Genomic DNA, 21942 nt, shown 5'->3' on the forward strand with positions numbered 1-21942 from the left:
GTTACGGATGGGCGAGCTGCCTTGTATGTGGGTGCTGGGAGTCCAACCCAAGTACTCTTTAAGAGCTGCAAACGCTCTCAATTGCTGGGACATCTCTTCATCTCCCCCGTCCCCCGCCCCAAGACAGGACCTCTCCACATAGCCCTGTCTCAGTCTTACACTTCACTATGTTAAACAAGCTGGTCTCGAACTCACGTAAATCTGTTTGCCTCTGCCTCCCAAGTTCTGGGATTAAAGGCGGGAGGCACCACGCCCGGTTTTTTTTTCAACTTTTGTTTTATTTTAGACACAGACTCATTATTTAGCCCTGGCTGGGTTGGTACTTTTAGTCCATTCTTGCATCAGACTCCCGCCACCTCCGGCTCAGCATCCCGGTTCTCCACACTGGTTCCTCCTTAGAGCCTGCCCCATGCTGGCTCAGCTATCACTGAGCTACAGCCCAGCCCATCGCACGAGTTTTCCATCTTCTATGGAGCTGGACACACAGTTTCGGACCAAGAGCAACTAAAACAAAGTTTGAAAAACCAAACGGTCACAGACTCCACGTTCACCAAACCCCGACTCCAGAGTCCGAGACGTGGTGTTCTCGCGAGAGTTGACGCCCAGCAGTCATGTGACAGTCCAAGATGGCGACGCCCAGGGAGCTGGACGAAGAGTCGGCGGTTTACCTGGTGGTGAGTGGGATCCCGGCTGTGTTACGCTCGGCTCAGCTACGGAGCTACTTTAGCCAATTCCGAGAACAGCGCGGCGGAGGTTTTCTGTGTTTCCACTACCGGCATCGGCCCGAGAGGGGCCCTCCGCAGGCGAGTCCGGACGCGGCCGGAGCTGCCCCGGACCCTGCTGCTGAGGATGCCGCCCAGCCTACAGCCTCCGATGCCCGCGCTGTCCCCGCCCGGGGCTCTGCTGCGGTCCAGACCCGAACCTGCTGCTGCATCGTCTCGGTGAGGGGAGTGGCGCAAGCTCAGCGACTGCTTCGCATGTACTCGGGTCGCCGGTGGCTGGACTCTCAGGGGACCTGGCTTCCTGGCCGTTGTCTCATACGCAGGCTTAGGCTACCCACTGAGGCTTCAGGTAAGAGGGAGCAAGAATGGACTAGACTTATGGCCCTGGGAAAGGAGGCACATTTCCTGGGTAGTAAAGATAGGTTACCACTGTTTCGGAGCTTAAGTTAGTTACGGACAAAGGTACAAGTTTTCAGCCCAATTTGCATGTTTAGTTTTACTCAGGGACTTAAAAGGCAAAACAAAGAAACAACCGAGACCTATATACATAAGTTTCAAATTTATCCCTTCTTAGGACCATTTCTCTGAGGGGTTGGTTTTGCACTGACATGGTTTCTTAAAAAGGAAATTTGGAGCCGGGCGCGCTAAGGCACGCCTTTGATCCCAGCACTCAGGAGGCAGAGGCAGGACTATCTCTGAGCGAGTTCCAGGACAGCCAAGGGTTAGATAGAGGACTCTGCAGAGGAAAGCGTTAACTCTAGAGGTGAGGGCTTACTGCAGGTCTTAAGCAGTAAGCCGAAGGAGGCACAGAGGCGGGTGAGGCACAAATGTGCCCACTGGGGAAAAGGAAGCCAGGTGTTTTAAAGTGCCAAATGGAGAGGTTTAAAAACATTAGTTTGAAACAGTTCATCCTCGGCTTTAAGAGTCATTAACAAGAATGGTAGCATATGCCTTTTAGTCTTAGTACCTGGAAAGCAGAGGCAAGTACAGCTCTTTAATACTTGTCTAGCTTGGGTCTACAAAGTGAGTTCCAGGCCAAGACTATGTAGCTCTGATCCTGTTTCAAATATAAAATATAAAATAAAAATGAAAACTGGTATCAGCTCAGGGTTGGACAGTTTCTGAGCAGCCGTCTTCACAGAAGGAGGGTGTGTGTGTGTGTGTGTGTGTGTGTGTATGTATGTATGTATGTATGTATGTGCATGCGTGCGCAGGTTATGATTTAGGCAGAGTCTTAGGAGCAATGTCCTTTCAAGGCATACAACATGAGCTGCCTCTGTGTGTGTGTCTCTCTCTATACTGGCCTCAAACTCTATAAAAGATAGAACAACCTTAAACAAGATGTGGTAGTGAGCCCCTTTAATCCCAGGACAGGCAAGCAGATTTCTGTGTTCAAGGCCAGCCTGGTTTACATGATGAGTTTCAGAGTAGACAGGGCCTGCCTCAAAAAACAAAGAAACAAAAGAAATAGCCTTGGGGTCATGCCTGTGCCCCCCATGTTGGGATCATAAGTGTATACCACTATATCTGATCAGCCCATCATTTTCTTACTTCTCAAAACAATCCTGGGCTACCAAGAAAGATGGATTAACAAGTAAGGGTGCTTGCTACCAGCTCTGAAGACCTGACTTGGATCTCAGGACTTACATAGTGGAAAGAGAGAACCAACTCCAGCAAGTTACATTCTGATTTCCATGGGTACACTGTGATGTGCACACACACAATAAAGAAACAAACCATAATAAATAAATATTGGGTCTGGAGAGATGGCTCAGCATTGAGTGCTCTTCCTGGAGGACCTGGGTTCAATTCCCAGCACCCACATGGCAGCCCACAACTGTCCGTAACTCCACTTCCAGTGGATCCAACACACAGACACACAAGCAGGCAAAACACCAATCAGTGCACATTAAAAAGAAAATGGTTGGGGTTGGGGATTTAGCTCAGTGGTAGAGCGCTTGCCTAGCAAGCGCAAGGCCCTGGGTTCGGTCCCCAGCTCCGGAAAAAAAAAAATGGTTTGATGTATCTGGAACACCAGATATGTGAAGTGGGGACTGGAGACAGCGCGGGATTGGAATATAGTTCAGAGATGATGCTTCTATCCTAGTACCAATAAAAGCTGGTCATCGGGAAGCAAGTGTTGAAGAGACTTGTGTATTCCTCTAGGAATATACACCTAGGCATATACACAAATCGAGTATTTAGTTTACATTTATTTGTGGCGGGAGAGGATACACACGACACCAGTGTGGAGGTCAGAGGACAACTTATGGTACATTCATCTTGTTAGCCTTTTATTTTATTTATTTATTTATTTATTTATTTATTTATTTATTTATTTATTTTTTGGTTCTTTTTTTCGGAGCTGGGGATCGAACCCAGGGCCTTGCGCTTCCTAGGCAAGCGCTCTACCACTGAGCTAAATCCCCAACCCCTAGCCTTTTATTTATTTATTTATTTATTTATTTTTTTGGTTCTTTTTTTTCGGAGCTGGGGACCGAGCCCAGGGCCTTGCGCTTCCTAGGTAAGCGCTCTACCACTGAGCTAAATCCCCAGCCCCTAGCCTTTTATTTTTAAGAGAGAAGTCTTAGTATGTTTTAGCCTAACTGGCCTCTAACTCAAGATCCTCCTGCCTCACTTTGTTGTGTGTACTGACCTCATAGATATCATCGTGATTTACTTCTGGCTTATTGCTAAAAATCGTCTAGGGCCTTAACATCTAGTTTTTTCCCTCCTCTCTAAGATCTAGGGTCCTTTCCCTTTAAGACCCGGAAGGAGCTACAGAGTCGAAGGGCAGAGAATGAAGCTTTTACCTTGGCTGACCTGAGGCAGCTCCCAGAGCTAAATCCACCAGTGCTGATGCCCAATGGCAATGTGGGCACACCCCTGCGGGTCTTTTTAGAGTTGATCCGGTCCTGCCGTCTACCACCTCGAATCATTACCCAGCTACAGCTCCAGTTCCCCAAGACAGGCTCCTCCCGGCGCTATGGCAATGTGCCCTTTCTGTATGAGGACTCAGAGACTGTGGAGCAAGAAGAGCATGTGTACACAGCAGACGGGGAGGAGATCCCCCAGGGAGCCTGCGTGGAAGATCCAGCAGCAAGCTCCATGGATGAGCCTGAGGATGAAGGGCAGCAAGAGGAAGAGGAGTCTGGCTCGGAAGATGTGAGTATGTCTTCCGTACATAGGCTCCTTTTCATAGATGGAAGGGACTGAGGGAGCTATGGATAAGAATTTACCCAAGAGCATGTGAGGAAGCAGGAGTAGAGTCAGGATGGGAGCCCCCTTCCTTCTTGAGGCTTCTCCACCCTCTGCTTTCATCTCCTTTCTCCATGAATGAAGTGAGATGGAGTGTATTGTGAAGCCTTTTATTGATTGGTTGAGCTTTTGAGCTCTGGTGTCGTCCCTTCTGACTACACCTGAGACCTGGCCTTACCTCCTTTCCTTCCCAGCTCTGCAGCCTTGGTTCCTGTAGCACCTTAGGGTTTAACCAGGATGGGGACCCGAAGAGTCAGGCCAAGACTCATGCTGTCATTCCACAAGTGTACTTAGGCACGTTGTAGCAAGGATTAGTAGTCAATTCTAAAGATAATCTCCTAGCCATTCCCTGCCCCTAAAGAGCCTGAATGTTGAAATGAGAAAGTGCAGAAAAGCTATTTGGGGTGACGTCCTAGGTTTTCCTGCTGGTTCTGCTGTCCTTGACATAGTGTTGTGGGGCAAGTCACCTTACATCTGAACCTAGACTCCCTCTTGTAAAATGGGAGTAATGGCACTTACCTCTCAGGGGCACTGGGGTGATTCCAGGAGCCCAGTTATAGGAAGGGCCTGACCAGCAGGAGATAACACTTGTCCTGTCCCTTCTTTTTCATGATGTAATTGAGAAAGGCTTAACTGTCATGGACAGATTAACACTGCTGGTGAGAGACTGTGTGTTAAGTAGGCCTTGTGTAGGCTGCAGAACTCCACATGAGGCTGTAATCAAGTAAAGAAGCAAAGGGAGTGGGGGAGGAACTGCCTGGCCTAAAGCACAGCACATAAGAGTGAGTAGGGCGGCCAGGGTTTTAAGGTCTAAATGTGCTGCCTCCTGAAGGCACCCTGCAGAGGTCCAGGTCCCATGTCCCCTTCTGGGCCCAGAAACTCCTTCCTTTTAGGAAGTTAGATACAGGTCACCTCTCCCTCCCCTTCTCCCAGGACGATGACCGGGGTGAGGAGTGGGAGCGACATGAAGCGCTGCACGAGGATGTGACCAGGCAGGAGCGGACTACTGAGCGGCTCTTTGAGGAGGAGATTGAGCTCAAGTGGGAGAAGGGTGGCTCTGGCCTCGTGTTCTACACGGATGCTCAGTTCTGGCAGGAGGAAGAAGGAGGTAAGGCCAGGCATCAGTCGGCTTGTGGTTACTGGAACAAATACTGGAGATGGATTAGCTCCTAAAGAGAAAAGGGTTGGCTCAGTTTAGAAGCCTCAAGGCCTGGCATTTGGTTCTTATGCCTGTGGTGAAGCTGCACATTATAATCAGAGCACATGGTGCAGGAAGCCTGTTCACCTCATGGCTGGGTGCAGAGGAGAGAGAAGGAAGAGAAACTTGGATCTCACAGTCCCTAGTGAGGGCATGGATGAAGTTCCACCTCTTTTTTTAAAGATTTATTTATTTAAACGGATTTTTTTTTTTTTTTTTTGGTTCTTTTTTTCGGAGCTGGGGACCGAACCCAGGGCCTTGTGCTTCCTAGGTAAGCGCTCTACCACTGAGCTAAATCCCCAGCCCCGATTTATTTATTTAAAGTATATGAGTGCACTATCGCTGTCTTTAGACACACCAGAAGAGGGCATCAGATCCCATTACAGATGGTTGTGAGCCACCATGGGTTTGCTGGGGTTTGAACTCAGAGCCTCTGGAAGAACAGTTAGTGCTCTTAACCACTGAGCCATCTCTCCAGCCCGAAGTTCCCCCTCTTAAAGATCCGGTTACTTCCCACTGTATACCTGGTACTATGTCTTTAACACATGGGTTTGTAGGGATGTTTAGGATCCAGATCTGGGTTGGTGCCCAGGCAATGGCTGTCAAACCAAGGTTGGAGTCTCTGCTCTACATGATATATTTCCTGACAGTCTTAAAAAGCTAGGAAATGGCTTCCTTCCAATTTAATGCAGCCTGGTCTTCCTATTTTGATGAGGAATTGGTGGAATAGAATCTGGAATATCTGCCTAACTCTAGATTTAGCTTGAAACACATGTGGGAGTCATTGGGATGGGACATAGAGTTTGGTGGTTGAGCCTTTTTAGTTTGTCCAAGGTCCTGGGACTGATCCTAGTCCAAGAACCAAAGAACTCAGAGTCGCTAACCCATGCCTCTGGATGCTTTTATCCCTGTAGATTTTGATGAGCAGACAGCTGATGACTGGGACGTGGACATGAGCGTCTACTACGACAAAGGTACTGAGCCAGGGGTGGCAGTCCTGGGAGGATCTTGTGCCCTAATCCTGTATGCTAGTCATATATGCTTGTCAGAGGCCAAGTCAGGGAACCAGGAGCAACCCACTGCACACTCATTCCCAGTGTGCTCAAGAGAAATGTTCTAGAACCCCCATAGACACCAAATCTGCAAATGCTCTCTTACACGGTGGTCTAATATCTGGTTAGACCTACACACCACACATCCTCATGCATACTTAAAATGATCTCTCTCAGAAAGATTATTGCCAGGCGGCGGTGGTGAACACTTTTTTTTTTTTCTTTTTCTTTTTTCTTTTTTTCGGAGCTGGGGACCGAACCCAGGGCCTTGCGCTTGCTAGGCAAGTGCTCTACCACTGAGCTAAATCCCCAACCCTGGTGGTGAACACTTGTAATCCTAGCAGAGACAGGCAGATCTTTGTGAGTTTGAGACCAGCCTGACTTATGAAGTGAGTTCCAGGGCAGCTAGAGCTGCACAAAGAAATCCTGTCTTGGAAAAAACAAACAAACAAAAATAGTTATCAAGGGCTGGGCCTACAGCTCACTCCTACTTTCCTAGCATATGTGAGGCCCTGGGTTCAATTCCAGCACCAGGAAAAATATAGTTACTCAGCAGCCATGATGGTGTGACGAACACTTGGGATTCCTGCACTGGGGAAGTAAAGTGTGAAGATCACTGCAAGGTTGAGGCCATCCTGGGCTATAGAGTGAGGACCTGACTCAGAGGGAACCCACACACTATCTGCAATGCTTTCTAGAATACGGGTGCTCTGCAAATAGTATTACTTAGGGAATAGTGGTGGGCGTGGGGAGTCTGCATGTCGGTACAGATGCAGTTGGTTTCTGAGTACTTTCCAACTGTGGGCCTTCAGGCACAGAAGCTGTACAGAGAGGCTGACTGTACTCACCACCTCTGCCGAGAGTACTCCTACCTATAGTCGAATGGAAGGACTGTTGTCGGCAGGCCCTTGATCCTCTCTGTCACAGGACCGTGAGAACACCCCTCGGTGGGTTCTGGCTGAACAGGCTCTAAGTAGTCAGGACCTTGGCTTTTGGTCAACTCATAATTCTGAAGTGAGAAACAACCTGGAATTTTTGTTCTGATATTTGAGACATTGTGTAGTCCTGGCTATCCAAGAACTTGCTATGCCAAGCAGGCTGGACTCAAAGTCTCAGACATCCATTCTCTTTCTTCTGCCTCCCAAATGCTGGGATTAAAGATGTATGCCATGCTTCCTTGTCCTTTTTTAGATTAGGATTTTTTTTTTAAAGATTTATTATATTTAAGTACACTGTAGCTGTTTTCAGATACACCAGAAGAGGGCATCGGATCTCTTTACAGATGGTTGTGAGCCACCATGTGGTTGCTGGGAATTGAACTCATGACCTCTGGAAGAGCAGTCGGGTACTCTTAACCCTGAGCCATCTCTCCAGCCCGATTTTTTTTTTTTTTTTAATGGTTTTTGCTTGTTTGAGTCAGGTTTCTCTGTGTGGTCTGGCTCTCCTGGAACTTACTCTGTAGACCAGACTGGCCTTGAACTCAGAAATCCACCTGTCTCCAGGCATGTTGCCATCATTCTGCCTAGCTGAGATTTACTATTTTTGTCCTATATAAATATATGTTTTGCCTGCATGTAAGTATACCATGTGCCTGGTACAGTGCCAGTGCAGAAGAGGGCATCAGATCCCCTGGAACTGGAGTTACAGACAGTTGCGAGCTGCCGTGTGCCAGGTCCTGTGGAGGATCAGTGCACTGCTGAGCCGTCTCTGTAGTTCCCAGCTACCCGGCTTCTGATTTCATCTCTGACTTCTCTGCACTGCCCCTCATCTGGGAGAACCGTGGTTCCTCTTCTCGTTGAGCTCACAAGCTTATAAAAGAGATTACGGGACATTGTGAAAATGAATCAGAGATCTTGTGAGGGGACCCAGGAACCTTAATCTCCTGCGGAGAGGGACCCTTTTACAAGATGGGTTGTGGTCCCTCAGATGGTGGAGACAAGGATGCCCGGGACTCTGTCCAAATGCGCCTGGAACGGAGACTCCGTGAAGGTCAGGAAGATGGCTCTGTGATAGGACGCCAAGTCGGCACCTTTGAGCGCCACACCAAGGTAAGTGAGCATGATTAACCACAACGCCTTTCCCTCCTCCCCCATTTCTCCTCCTGCCCCAAGGAACAGGCCCCCCTCCCTTCTTTCCTTCCCTTCATTCCTTCCTCTCCTTACGTCCCTTACACCCTTTGAGGCAGGGTCTCCATAGGTAGCCCAGCTTGACCTTGAACTGAAATCCTCTGCTTGACAGAATCCCTGCTTCTGTCTCCCAAGTAATGGAACATGCGCCAGATGTCACACTTGAACCACTTCTCTGGACTCTCACTGCTTCCTTTGCAGGGCATTGGCCGGAAGGTGATGGAGCGCCAGGGCTGGGCTGAAGGCCAGGGCCTGGGTAGTAGGTGCTCCGGGGTGCCTGAGGCCCTGGATGGGGATGGCCAGCACCCTAGATGCAAGCGTGGATTGGGGTAAGTGCAGCTGAGACTCCCTAGGTCATAATCCCCCTGTGCTGCTATTCGGTTTCCCTCTTCCATTGCATTTGGGATGGGATGGGCACCCCTAAATGATAGATGACACTGTTCTCTCTTTTTTTTTTTTTAAGCCTCTGTCCTTAAAATTTACTTATTTATTATATATAAGTACACTGCTGCTGTCCTCAGACACACAAGAAGAGGGCATTGGATTCCATTACAGATGGTTGTGAGCCACTATGTGGTTGCTGGGAATTGAACTCAGGACCTCTGGAAGAGCAGTCAGTGCTCTTAACCACTGAGCCATCTCTCCAGCCCTTTATTTTCATTTTAAACCCAATCCTACAACTCAAAGGAATCATGGGGTCCCTAGGGAAGTAATTTCCTCAAATCTGAATTTGGGCTTGATAAGGGAGCCTGTTGTGGGAATGCAAATTCCCAGGTTCCTGACAGTTGACACAACTCTCTAGAGGTCGGAGACCCGAATCCTAGAGATACAGCTGTCTTTGGTGCTGGAGGCATGGCTCAGTGATGAGGGTTTGCCTTGCCTGGGTTCAAGCACTATCAGCAGGAGACAGTTCTGTACAACCAGAGGTGTAGGAGTCTCTTGCCAACCTCTTTACTGGAGTTTGAAGAGAGCAGCCTTCTCACCAAGAGCCCTGTTTTATCCAGATACCATGGAGAGAAGTTACAGCCATTTGAGCAACCGAAGAGGATCCGTGGAACCGGCTTGGGGCTCATTTCCACAATCTATGATGAGCCTCTGCCCCAAGACCAGAGGGACTCCTTGCTCCGGCGCCAGCCACCCACCAGCATGAAGTTTCGGACAGATATGACTTTTGTGAGAGGTTCTAGCTGTGCCTTGGACAGACCTTCAGAGCCTGAGTGAGGCTAAGTCCTTGGTCAGGATGACTCAGCTGCAAGGACATAGCCCTCTACCCGGGTCTTGCCAAGTGGACCTGAAGCAGCCAAGAGCTTGGGACTAGCCCTTTAGGCAGCTGGCTCATATGTGCAGACCTGAGCGTGCCCACTGTTTCTCTACCTCAAAGATGATTTCACAAAAAACCCCTCCGGCTCCTGGGGTGTTTGTGCCTAAAGACCTTTCTTTGATCTCTGAACCCTCGTGCTTGTTTGGGTTTGCCCCAGAACCTTGAAGATCTTGATGGCCTGTGGCACAATCAAGTCGGTTTTGGGGGTTATCTGAAGGAGGGCTCCATGAAGCGAGGAAAAGGGACCAGAGCACTAATCCAGAGAGGGTCGGCGGTCCCTTACCACCTTTACCCTCTAGCTAGGAACGGATCTGCACGAGAATAAACCAGTTTACCCGGCATGGAAATCTGCCTTAGTGAAGCCTGGGATATCTTGAGACTGACACAGCGGAGGGAGAAATGCGGCTGCGTGACCACAGCCTATGCCGCTGTCCTGTAGGCGGGACTTCCTCTCCAGGCAAGTTCCGGCGGAATCCGGAAGTCGGAGCATTTCCCTTCCTTGCCGGGTAGTTTGCTCGTTTTTCTGCTTGGGTTTCTTTGGCTTACTTAGGGAGGCAACCGTGGGCTGCTTATCCAACCATGGCGGGGGCCGCCCCGACTACAGCCTTCGGGCAGGCTGTGATCGGGCCCCCGGGCTCAGGGAAAACTACGTACTGCCTGGGCATGAGTGAGTTCCTGCGCGCGCTGGGGCGGCGCGTGGCGGTGGTGAACCTGGACCCAGCTAACGAAGGACTGCCTTATGAATGTGCCGTGGACGTGGGCGAGCTGGTGGGTCTGGGCGACGTAATGGACGCGCTGCGCCTTGGGCCCAACGGTGGCCTGCTCTACTGCATGGAGTACCTGGAAGCTAACCTAGACTGGCTGCGCGCGAAGCTGGAGCCCCTGCGAGGCCACTACTTTCTCTTCGACTGCCCCGGACAAGTGGAGCTCTGCACGCACCACACCTCCCTACGCAGCATCTTCTCCCAGATGGCTCAGTGGGACCTGAGGGTGTGTCTTGGGTAGGGCAAGCCCATTATGCAGATGGAATCCCAGACAGAGAGGCAGATAGGTGCCACGCCCCCAAAGTACGCTGCAAGATAGAGGCTGAGTTAAGTTTGAAACAGAACAAACTTCTGAGAGAGAATTTTAGCTCTGCCACCAACTCTCTTTATGGTCTTGGAAAGTCCTTTCACTCAGTTGTGTCATCTCTAAAATGAATGTGTTCTCAATTGGGGATTTTTTTTTTTTTTTTTTTTTTTTTTTTTTTTTTTTTTTTTTTTGGAGCTGGGGACCAAACCCAGGGCCTTGCGCTTGCTAGGCAAGCGCTCTACCACTGAGCTAAATCCCCAACCCTCAATTGGGGATTTTTAAAAAACAGTGGAAGTGATTACACAGAAGTGGCTCAGTGATTGTTTAATTGATGTGCAAAAGTGCAATGAAAGAGAGAGGCAGATGCGGCGGTGTAATTTGAACCCTTTGCCCACTGTGGGGCGGGGTTGAAACCCTCTATGTAAGAGACCTCTTGGTCTTGGGGATTTACTTAGCTCAATGGTAGAGGTCTTGTCTAACAAGCAGAGACCACAGTCCCTGGGTTTGGTCCTCAGCATAGTAGGAAGGACAAAATGGTAAAATTGCCCCATATTTTCTGGGAGGAAAACGTGATGCGGGTTATTAAATTTAAGAGGCAGGGAAAGTGACAGGCCTGGAACCCCGGCACGTGGCTCATGAGTTCCAGGCCTTAAAACCCTGTCTCAAGCACACACATGTACAAGGAAATAAAGGCAGAACAGTACTGAGGCATTCACTGGATCCATAGGCTACCAGTCTAACAAGGGACACGTGAGCCCAGAAGTTTCCTCCCACTCCAGGTCAGTCTTCCTCTCACCCTGTCCCTTCTGCTCACAGTTGACTGCTGTTCACCTTGTGGATTCTCACTACTGTACAGACCCAGCCAAGTTCATCTCAGTACTGTGTACCTCCCTGGCCACCATGCTGCATGTGGAACTGCCCCATGTCAACCTCCTCTCCAAGATGGACCTTATTGAACACTATGGGAAGCTGGGTAAGCAACCCTGCCTGCAGCGGGAGGGAAGCTGCCTCACTGCATTCCTGACTTCTGACCATTTATTTTGTGCACCATGCCAGAAGCTACAGCTGATTTAGAGACAAGAGCTACAGATGGGGGCTTTAAAGGAGTTAGAACGAGGTGACAGTGCAGTGGGTGGCTGAAGGAAGTGGGTAACAGTTCACTGCTCTGAGGCCATGGCTCACGACTTTGGGTAACTGTTCTAGCCTGTGAAGTAGAGGCAATGTTGTCCTAGTTGAGCTGGTAGAATGAAACTACCATCAACCTAGTGGCTAAAACAACAGACATTTGTCCTTCTGTGTTCTAGAGGATGTGAAGTCTTGAGAACTAGGCAGACGCAGGGTCTGGCTTGTAGCTGGCCACCTTACTCCTGCATCCTCCCATGGCAAGAGGCGGGAAATTGGGAGTTGGGTGGTGTTGCAATGGCCAGCATATTTTTCTGCCAGATTCTCTCTCTGCTGTGCTAATAGCATGGGCTCCTTAAACTCTGCAGTCATAAAGGAATAGAGAGAAGAAAGCTGATGTCTTGTGGCCTGGTGGGGAAGGGGGTGGCATGGAAGTGTCCTTGCCTGCGGCGTCCATGAAAGGATGTCAGCCAAGTCTCTCAGCTCATCTTTGGGGACTGCTGACCACGGAGCCCAGCGGCCATCAGGTGTGCTTTTCCTTTTATTAGGAAACTGCACAGCACGAAAGCCTGGCGTAAGAGCATCTGCTGTGGCCCAGGAAGGGAAGGTGCCTTACCCAGGAGACCTTGCTGCTGGACTGAACTGATTCAGTTTGACAGCATTTACTAAGTCCTTCCAGTGTGTAAGCTAAGCCCCCGGGGACTGACCAACCTTTGTGAAGCAGGGCTAAGCATCCTTCTCAGTACCTGTTTGACTCTGGTGTATACAACCATTGAGTGTCTCTGTGTACAGGGCAGGCAGAGGGTTTACAAGGCTTAGTCCTCACAACAGCCCCGAAGGTAGACCTGTCCACATGGCTGCCTACTGAATGGTGGATGAAATCCAGCACATTAGCCAGGCGTGGGGGTGCGTGTCCATAATCCCAGTGCTTGGGAGAGAGAGACAGGAGGACTGGGTTCAAGGCCAGCCTCTTATGTGATATGCAAAGAGGCCAAAAGAAGAAAACTGGTCCCCCTGCAGCTAAAGTACAGGCAATCGTGAGCCTCCCATGGAGATACTGGGGACTGAACTCAGGTCCTGTGAAGAGTAGCAAGTGCTCTTAACCTCTCAGGCTGCCCCTTTAAATTAATTCATTTATGGGGGTGGCATGTGCTTGTGTGGAGTTGATTCTCCTTTCCCTGTGTGGGTCCCAGAGATTGACCTCGTGTCAGGATTGGCTCCAGATGTCAGTGTGCATGGGCAATCTCAGCACATTCATTTTGATTAGGATCTCACTAAATTGCCCAGACTGACCTTAAATTTACTATGTAGTCTAGGCTAGCCCTGAACTTTCAACCTTGCTGCTGACTTGGCTGCTCTTGTACCTGGGATTACCAGCCTGCCCTACCAGGTCAAGAGAGTATTTTTCTTTGGTTTTGTTTGTTTGTTTAGAGACAGGGTTTCTCTGTGTGGCCCTGTCTGTCCTGGAACTTGCTTTGTAGCGTAGGCTGGCCTCAAACTCAAGAGGTCCACCTGTCTCCCAAGCTCTGGGATTAAAGGCATGTGCCACCACTGCCGGACAGTATTTCTCTTCTTGGTAAACTCATTTAACTGCACTAGCGAGTGTCTTAGTGGGTGTGAGGAATGGGAGCCAGTGTGCAGCTCGAGCCCTAACTCTCAGCACACAGGAGCCTGAGGCAGAACAGCTGTGAGAGCCAACCTGGGCAGTTCACACAGTGAGTAGAAGGCCAGCCAGAGCGGAGGTGGGAGTCACTGTCACAGAGAAATAATGACAAAGAAACAGAAGACACAGCCCCAGGCCTAGTTCTCTCTCCTCTCACAGGGCTGTCTGTAGTCCCGCACCGCATGTGTCCAGGCTAGCTCACCACTGCCTATTCTGTTCAAGCTGATTAGTTATAATGCCCACCCCCCCACCTCCAAGAGCTGAGGACCGAGCCCAGGGCTTTACCACTGAGCTAAGTCTCCAACCCTGGGTATGGTTTTTAATCCCCCTTAGGATGCTAAACTAGAACTCAAGGTCCTACAAAGGCAGTCGTGTCTGTCTGTCTCTGAGTTATGTCCTCAGCTGCTCCGGTCCTGAGCCCTTTAGCCTAGTGTCAGTGGCTCCTAACTCTGGTTCTCTTCTTAGCCTTCAACCTGGACTACTACACTGAAGTCCTGGACCTCTCCTACCTGCTTGACCACCTGGCATCCGACCCTTTCTTCAGTCACTACCGACAGCTCAATGAGAAGCTAGTGCAGCTCATCGAGGACTACAGCCTGGTCTCCTTCATCCCACTGAACATCCAGGTATTGGACAGTAAGAGATCTCTTCCCGGTGGCTGCAGCTCTGACAGGCCAAGAACATAGAGAGACTTGATGTCCTGGGTCTGTCCTTGGCTTACTTTCAGCATCGGGAGTAGTGAAAAGCAGTAAAAAGCAAAGAGCAGGCTTTAATCCTGCCAATTCTGAGTCACCAGGCCGTGTGTGTGTGTGTGTGTGTGTGTGTGTGTGTGTGTGTGTGTGTGTGTGAATGTGTGTGTGAATGAACATGCCTGAGTCCAGAGAGTCACCAACAAGGTTGACCCACGGCCAACCAAGGGGTATATGTAGCTGAGCGGCTGTATTAAGTTTGCAGAGTGGCCCCTGGCCTCTGTATATCTCTCTCTCTCTTTTAAATATTTATTTATTACATATAGGTACACTGTAGCTGACCTCAGACACACCAAAAGAGGGCATCAGATCTCATTACAGATGGTTGTGAGCCACCATGTGGTTGCTGGGAATTGAACTCAGGACCTCAGGAAAAGCAGTCAGTGCTCTTAACCGCTGAGCCATCTCTCTGGCCTGTCTCTCAACTTTTTAAAGCAGAGATAACCCAGGAGACATTGTGGTCTTAGATTCCTTCCTGCAGTAGGGGCCTGAGCTAACTTTCCCTCTAACTCAGTGGTTCTCAACTTGGGGGTTGTGACCCCTTTGAGTGTCACATAACATATACCGTCCATATCAGATGTTTACATTACGATTCATAACAATATGGCTCAGGGTACCACAACATGAGGAACTGGATTAAAGGGTGGAATGACCAAGCCAGCTCAGTCAGCAGGTTCTCGAGCACGGGAGTGAGGATTGAAAAGAAAAAGACAATTAGACAACATCGTAGAGTGACCCCAGCCAGTTCTGGGGCTGAAGCAGGTGCTTTTATAGCATTTTAATTACATGCGAGTAATAAGGTCAGTTCTAGGTCAAGGGAACAAGCAAGGCACTAAACACAAATAGGGAACAAGCAAGGCAATAAACAGAGCCCTGAGATCACTGTTACTTAGGGCTTATCAGAATGACCAAGATACCTGAGCCCACTTCCCTGTCCTAGCCCAAAGTCATACTCTTGCCTGAAGCCTACTTCTTTGTTCTACCCTAGAATCAGATTCCTGCCTGAGCTAACTTCCCTGTCCTGGCCCAATGTCAAATTCCTGCCAAGTGGCCCCAAAAGCTGTCCACAGTGGAAGGGTTAGGAAGGCTGAGAACCACTGCTCTAATACCACACCTGGCTCCTTCAGCATGAGAAGAGTGTGTGCATGCTAGCACATGCTAGCCCTCGCTTGCCGAAGGCTTTCCCTACTAGCACAGTACTGAGGGCTGAGCATGCGTTATTTTGGTCTACATATTTCATTGAGATATATGGACTATTCTCACTGTTGTATATGGATAAGGAAACTGTTACAGGCCAAACAGCGTATTTGTCAGTGCCTCACTGACACTGGTTCTGTCCAGACACTGAGGGTACATTGACCTTCACTGACTTCTGACCATAAAGGCTGTTTGGCCCAGGAAGAGAACAGTGAGTCAGTTTTCTGGATGGTAGGGTGTTCCCATAGGAGAAGACCCTAGGCAGGGACTGCACGGAGGAGCTGAGCTTCTAATCTGGGCCCTTGGGGAATGGAAGGTTGTCCTGTGTGTGGAAATGCCGTAAGAGTCAGAGGAGGCCAGTTAGGTATGGTGCCAGCTCTCCAGGCCACTCTGCTCATTGAGTTACTTCTCTTCTCTGCTCAGGACAAGGACAGCATCCAGCGAGTCTTACAGGCTGTGGATAAAGCCAATGGCTACTGCTTTGGGGTTCAAGAGCAGCGGAGTCTGGAAGCCCTGATGTCTGCAGCAGTGGGAGCTGACTTCCATTTCTCCTCGTATCCTCAGGGATGGACATGGGAAGGACAAATAGAAGAGCCCAGACACAGAAGCTTAGAAATGAAATGGCGTGGGGCTGTTGGGAGAAGTGCAGTGTTTGCCTGCTGGCTTACATTTAAAGGAAAAGAAGCGCTAGGGGAAGGGAAAGGAGGCGTGGTGGTAATGGAGCGCTGGGGTGTAGCCCAGGATAGCACCCTTGCCTTCTGCCCTTAGCTCAAGGGTAAGGATTTATTTATTTTGGTGTTTTGAGACAGTTTCTCTCTACCCCTAGCACTACAGCCTGTGTAGTGCAGGCTAACCTTAAACTCTTGATCTTCCTCCCCAGTTCAATGAGAGCTAATGCCCATCTTAGGAAATGCCCTGAGTGTGGAAATGTACTTGGTGGGTGTAGTTAGGGCAGCAGAGTTCTTACAGTCTTGCTAGATGACATATGTAGTGGGAGAGAGAAAAGGAGCCAGGCACGAGGTTTCATGCCTGTTGGGAAACTGAGGCAGGAAGATTACCAAAAACTTGAGGCTAGCCTGGGCTACAAAGTAAGAGCCTGTCTCAAAAAATAACAAAGGAGAATAATAGAGAAAGGAGTATTGGGTGAAAAATATGGAAGAGGTAAATTGGAACAGTTAGTGACACAGTGGCCGTGGAGTGGTGAGGGGACAGGTCTACCTTTAGAAGGGATGAGCTGGCAGAGGAGTTGAGATTAAGGGCACCACTGGACAACCAGAGCTATGTGAAGGGCAGCTGGGCCTTTGGACTTGGGATCTGACCAGTTTGTGTGTTCCTTGGGTCAGATGCTGTTGAGAGGCAGGAAGGAAGGGCCTGGTCCTTCGGGGCAATGGCCTTAGAGACACAGCATTTGCCCAGGTTGCTGGAGATGGGAATTTAGACATGTGTCAGATCCCTGAGGACAAGTGTCCGGAATAGTGGCAGTCTGACATGTGATCCCTCCGGAGACTGCCAAGGCTATGGCTCATGTGCCGCCAGTGTCAGTAGTGTCTGCTCTTTTCCTTTTGTGATGCGATCTGTGTCCCGTCCCAGAGCGGGGGAGAGTTAAGAAAAATGAGGTAACACTAGATACTGAGCACCTATAGGGTGTGTGTTGTGGCAGGGGTGGAGGGGAGCGGGGGCTCTGTCCATTTTTTACGGTCATAGGTCTCGTGACCATACAGAAGAGAAAGGGAGTGACAGGGACTCTAGAGCATGTGCCACACAAGCTGGAGGGCCAGGAGAGATGTGTTTGTGTGGGCGTCAGAAGGGGGCAGCTCCTGTGGAAGCCATTCCCCCTTCTGCTGTGTCTAAGCCTTAACATGCCTTCCCTCAGCACCCTGGGCATCCAGGAAAAGTACTTAGCATCCTCGGACCAGACCGCAGAGCAGGAAGCCATGCAGCTGTAATATATGGGGCCTGGATCGCCGTGGACAGCTCAGCAGGGTATGGACCCAAAGCCATATCCAGCCAGAGCAGAGGCTGGAAGGGAACCACGGTCCCTGCAAAGGACTTCTGAATAAGAAGCCACACACAGCACCCTTTGTGGTGCCCATAAACTCAGGGCCCTGCCCCCAGGAGGTGGGGACCAAAGGTTGTGGAATAGCTCTCCTCGGGCTGCAGTGGATGGGTGCGCTCTGACACAGGATTATTTTCTATTTTTTGTGACCTCAAACTTTCCTTCAACCCTATGGACCCAGGGACTCGGAGAACAAAGAAACATCTTTGTCCCTCCAAATAGTCTGTTTCTTTGTTTTTAATTATGTTTATTTGGTGTTTGTGTGTGTCTGTGTTGCTCGAGAGTGTGTGTGGAGGGCAGAGGGTAACTTGAAGCTGGTTCTCTTCTGGGTTCTGAGGTTGAACTCAGGTCATGGGACTTAGTGACAGATACCTTTACCTGCCTTGTTTCTTCACGTCAGTGTTGCAGACTCGGCTCAGGCAAATTACCTGTGCACTGGCCAGGTGTCTTGTGATTTATTTGTTCTTCGGTGCTGACAGCTCTAAGTTCAAGCATCTGCAGGCAACTCCTAGCAGACCTCACTTAATGTTTTTTTTAAAGATGTTATTTATTTCGTGTATGTGAATACACTGCAGCTGTCTTCAGACACACCAGAAGAGGGCCATTACAGATGGTTGTGAGCCACCATGTAGTTGCTGGGAATTGAACTCAGGACCTCTGGAGGAGCAGTCAGTGCTCTTAACCATTGAACTATCTCTCCAAACCCCTTTAATACTTTATTTTTATCCTATGTATTTTATATTTTATTCTGCTTTTGGTATTATTATTTTGCAAATACTAGTCAATTTTTGAAAAATTAACATAACTTGGACTGGAGAAATAGCTCAGTAGTAGCTAGCATGCACACGGTGCTGGGGTCAACCCCTAGCACTACAAAGAGAAGCAAAAGATTCCTTCAAAACTGAAGTGACGTTAATTGTGTGTGGTGGTAAATCCCTTCAATCCCAACACGAGATATGGCGGCATCAGAATCAGGAGTTGAAGACCAGCCGGCTGTACAGTGAGTCTCAGACAAGCATGGGTTGTATGGAGCTCTTATGTAAAGAAAATGTATGCATGGTGAGTTATTTAAGGAAAAATATTTAACTATACTACTAGGATCGTTGTCTGGGAACGCTGGGGGACTGCAATTTACATTTTCAACCAGTAGGTGGCACTGTTGACTTAGTTTTGCCCATACAACCTGACAGGAAGGGCCTGATGGCCATGGGGCTCTTGTGCCTTCTGGCTTTATCTGTAGCCCCATTGCATGCAGCTGCGTGTTTACAAGGCTTGGCATTTTGCAAAGAGCCTGCAAATACAGACTCTTCACATGTCTCTTACGGCGACCTGGAGAGACAAGATAAGGAATGTCAGGAGACAACTGACTGGAGTGGCCCCTCCTTTGGTATACATACTGGTGAAGTGTACAGCCACCATCCCACCAGATCTGTAGTCAATCAAGAGGGGAAGTTGAGGATCTGTTCGTGGTTTACAAGAACTGATGGAATCGATGGTGGGTTCTGGTGCTGCAGGCAATGGGAGAGTGCAGGTTAGGAAAGTCTGTTCTGAGTGGATGGTGTTTGTTTCCCAGTGTGGGCTGCGGTAGCTGAGAGCAGGAGGGGCAGCTGGCCTCACTCCCACACCGTCTTTGGAGGGATAATAATGGGGTGCTGCTTCCCAGCCCCTTTCATCTGAGGGGTTCAAAGCACCTCACCCTTATTAACACCTGCACAGTCTGGGGGAGGGGACCGACAGAGCAATCCAGGGAAACTGAGACCAGGAGCCATACCCTAGGGTTTGTTGTGAGTCAGCTGTGGGGCCTGGAGCCCAGAAATGCCTGTCTGGGGAGGAGGGTGGGTTCTGTATTTTGAATAGCATCAGTGGCTGTGGCCACAGGTTCTGATGTTTGCCCATCAAACGCACCAGAGCAAACCACATGCAGGGACTGAAGGCATCATTTACAGCGTTACAGCTCGGCTGCACACCTTAGCACACACTCGCTGCAGCACAGAGTGCAGGCAGGGAGCGAGCTATGACTTATTTTGAGACCTTGGTGTGGCCACAATCATTTTTCCCCTTTGGTGAATATAGCTTTCCAACCAGACTCAGTGGTGCCCATCTGTAGTCCCAGTCGTTGGAGGTGGGGGTCCAGCTTTTGCTACGAAGCAAGTTCCAGGCCGGGCTGGGCTACATCAGATATGTCTCAAGTAAGCATACAAACACACACATGTAATGTATGGTGGCAAAAGGAGTTGCTCTGTGTTCCTACACTGAGAAGATGAGAGAAACATTCACTACAGAAGGAAGGGACTGGCGGTGCCTAGTGGGGCTTCAGAGTTCCAACCAAGCCAGGGCCACATAGTGAGATCCTGACTCAAACAAACAAAAAGGGACTAGTTCCAGTATGGCTACCATCTATAACCAACCATCAGGGAGCCAGAGGCGGGGAGATCTGTGGCCAGCATGGTGTACAGAGAAGTGCTAAGACAGCCAGAGCTACACAGAGAAACCCTGTCTTGAGAATCCAAAAAGGAAAAAGTTTACATGGTCTTGGGTTCCATATCCAGAACCCATGTGATGGTTCCAGTTGTCTGTAACTCCAGTTACAGAGGACCTGACACCCCTTCTGGCCTCCATGGGCACTGCACACACATGGTGCACAGGTACACACAGGCAAGATACAAACACATAAATATTTTTAAAAGAAAAGATTTGTCCTCTCGAGAATATGGAGGCAAATGTGGAGGGTGTGATGCCTCTTCAAAACCATCTCGAACAGAACTGGAGATGTTTGTAATCCCAGATTTGTGAACATGTGAGGCAAAAGGATGAAATAAAGCCCAGGAGTAGATGAAACTGGGTAATGGGAGATTCCATCACAAACATACCAGTCAGGCATGGCTACACACCTGTAACCCAGCACTGTGGGGTTACACGCATTGGGGTGGAGAGGGCGAGGCCATGTCTACTTAGCAAATTCAAGGCCAGCCTGGGCTTATGAGACTGTCTCAAACAGGCCAGAGAACAAGGATGACGACCAAAGTTCAGAACTCCAGACCTCATGTGCAGTGGTAATAAATGTCTGTGACCCCAGTGTAGTGGGGGGGGGGACATAGGGGCTGGTTGAATCTGAGCCCCAAGTCTCAATAAGGTAGTGAACCAGGCTTGGTGATTGTGCACCTTAAAACCATGTTTTACTTTCCTAATAAAAATAGAAGAAAAAAAAAAGTAAAAAAGAAATAAAAGGACCAGTGAGATGGCTCAGGAGGTAAGGGTGCTTGCAGCGAACCCTGATGTCCTGAGTTCAATTCCTTAGAAGACTCACTTGGTGGAAGGGAAGATCTGACTCCTGCAGTTGACTGATTCAAAGAATTGTGGACCCACACAATTTTCTGTTTAGAAAGCAGAGGCAGGCATTTCGGTGTTCAAGGCCAGCCTGGCGTACATTAACTAGTTCTAGACCAGACAGGGCAACACATGAGGAGAGGCAAGTGGATCTCTGAGTTCAAGGCCAGCCTAGTGTAGACAGGACTACCAGGGCTACACAGAGAAACCCTGCCTTGAAAAACTGTGTGTGGGTCTGTGTGTGTGTGTGTCTGTGTGATATATACACGTACAGGTGCATGCAGGTATCTGAAGAAGCCAGAAGAAAGCATCAGATCCCCTGGAACTCAAGTTAAGCCACATTATGTAGGAACTCAAGTCCTCTCGCAAAAGCACTAGGTATTCTTTTTTTTTTTTTTTAAGAAATTTTTTCTTTTTTTAAAAAAGATTTAGGGCTGGAGAGATGGCTCAGTGGTTAAGAGTGATTGCTCTTCCAGAGGTCCTGAGTTCAATTCCCACCAACCACATGGTGGCTCACAACCATCTGTAATGAGATCTGTTGTGTCTGAAGACAGCTACAGTGTACTCGTATACATTAAATAAATGAATCTTTAAAAAAAAATTTATTTCATGTATATGGGTACACTGTATGTGGCTGTCTTCAGACACACCAGAAGAGGGCATCAGATCCCATTACAGATGGTTGTGAGCCACCATGCTTGCTGGGAATTGAACACAGAACTTCTTGGAGAGCAGTTTTAACAGCTGCTGAGCCATCTCTCCAGCCCAGCATTAGCTACTCTTAACCCCTGACCTCTTTAGCCTTTGTAACTTTACAAGCATTTTGTGTGTGCGAGGTGGGGGGATGCACACACAACAATGGTGGAGATCAGAGGGCATCTTACAAAAGTGAGAGTCACAATGATGAAACTCAGGTGGTTAGGCTTGGCAGCAGCTGCCTTCCACCATTAAACCGTCTTGCAGCCCTCAGAACAGGGTCTCTCATTGTCCTGGGGTTCGCTGATTCTGCAGACTAGCTGGCCAGCAAGCAAGCCCCGAAGACCTTTCTTCTCTCTGCCCACAGCCCTGGGATGACAGATG

General features: G+C 49.2%; 2 protein-coding genes across 3 annotated transcripts; both read left to right on the forward strand.

Moving 5' to 3' along the window:
* The first annotated feature begins 609 nt into the window (after positions 1–609).
* Gpatch3 (G patch domain containing 3) lies at positions 610–10022 on the forward strand. The gene is made up of 7 exons (NM_001399446.1): positions 610–1071; positions 3466–3887; positions 4914–5088; positions 6093–6152; positions 8157–8278; positions 8558–8685; positions 9361–10022. The coding sequence occupies exons 1-7, from the start codon at positions 627–629 to the stop codon at positions 9575–9577; spliced, it is 1569 nt and encodes a 522-aa protein (NP_001386375.1). The 5' UTR covers positions 610–626; the 3' UTR covers positions 9578–10022.
* Gpn2 (GPN-loop GTPase 2) lies at positions 9919–17754 on the forward strand. 2 transcript variants are annotated; one of them, XM_039110392.2, is made up of 5 exons: positions 9919–10183; positions 11565–11721; positions 13999–14159; positions 15903–16033; positions 17353–17754. In XM_039110392.2, the coding sequence occupies exons 1-5, from the start codon at positions 10100–10102 to the stop codon at positions 17423–17425; spliced, it is 606 nt and encodes a 201-aa protein (XP_038966320.1). In that variant the 5' UTR covers positions 9919–10099; the 3' UTR covers positions 17426–17754. The 2 variants fall into 2 exon arrangements, with proteins under 2 accessions (XP_038966320.1, NP_001257888.1); NM_001270959.1 differs by lacking the exon at positions 9919–10183 and adding an exon at positions 10257–10667.
* The last annotated feature ends 4188 nt before the right edge of the window (positions 17755–21942 follow it).

This window comes from Rattus norvegicus, chromosome 5 (genome assembly GCF_036323735.1).
Source record: "Rattus norvegicus strain BN/NHsdMcwi chromosome 5, GRCr8, whole genome shotgun sequence".
NCBI lineage: Eukaryota > Metazoa > Chordata > Mammalia > Rodentia > Muridae > Rattus > Rattus norvegicus.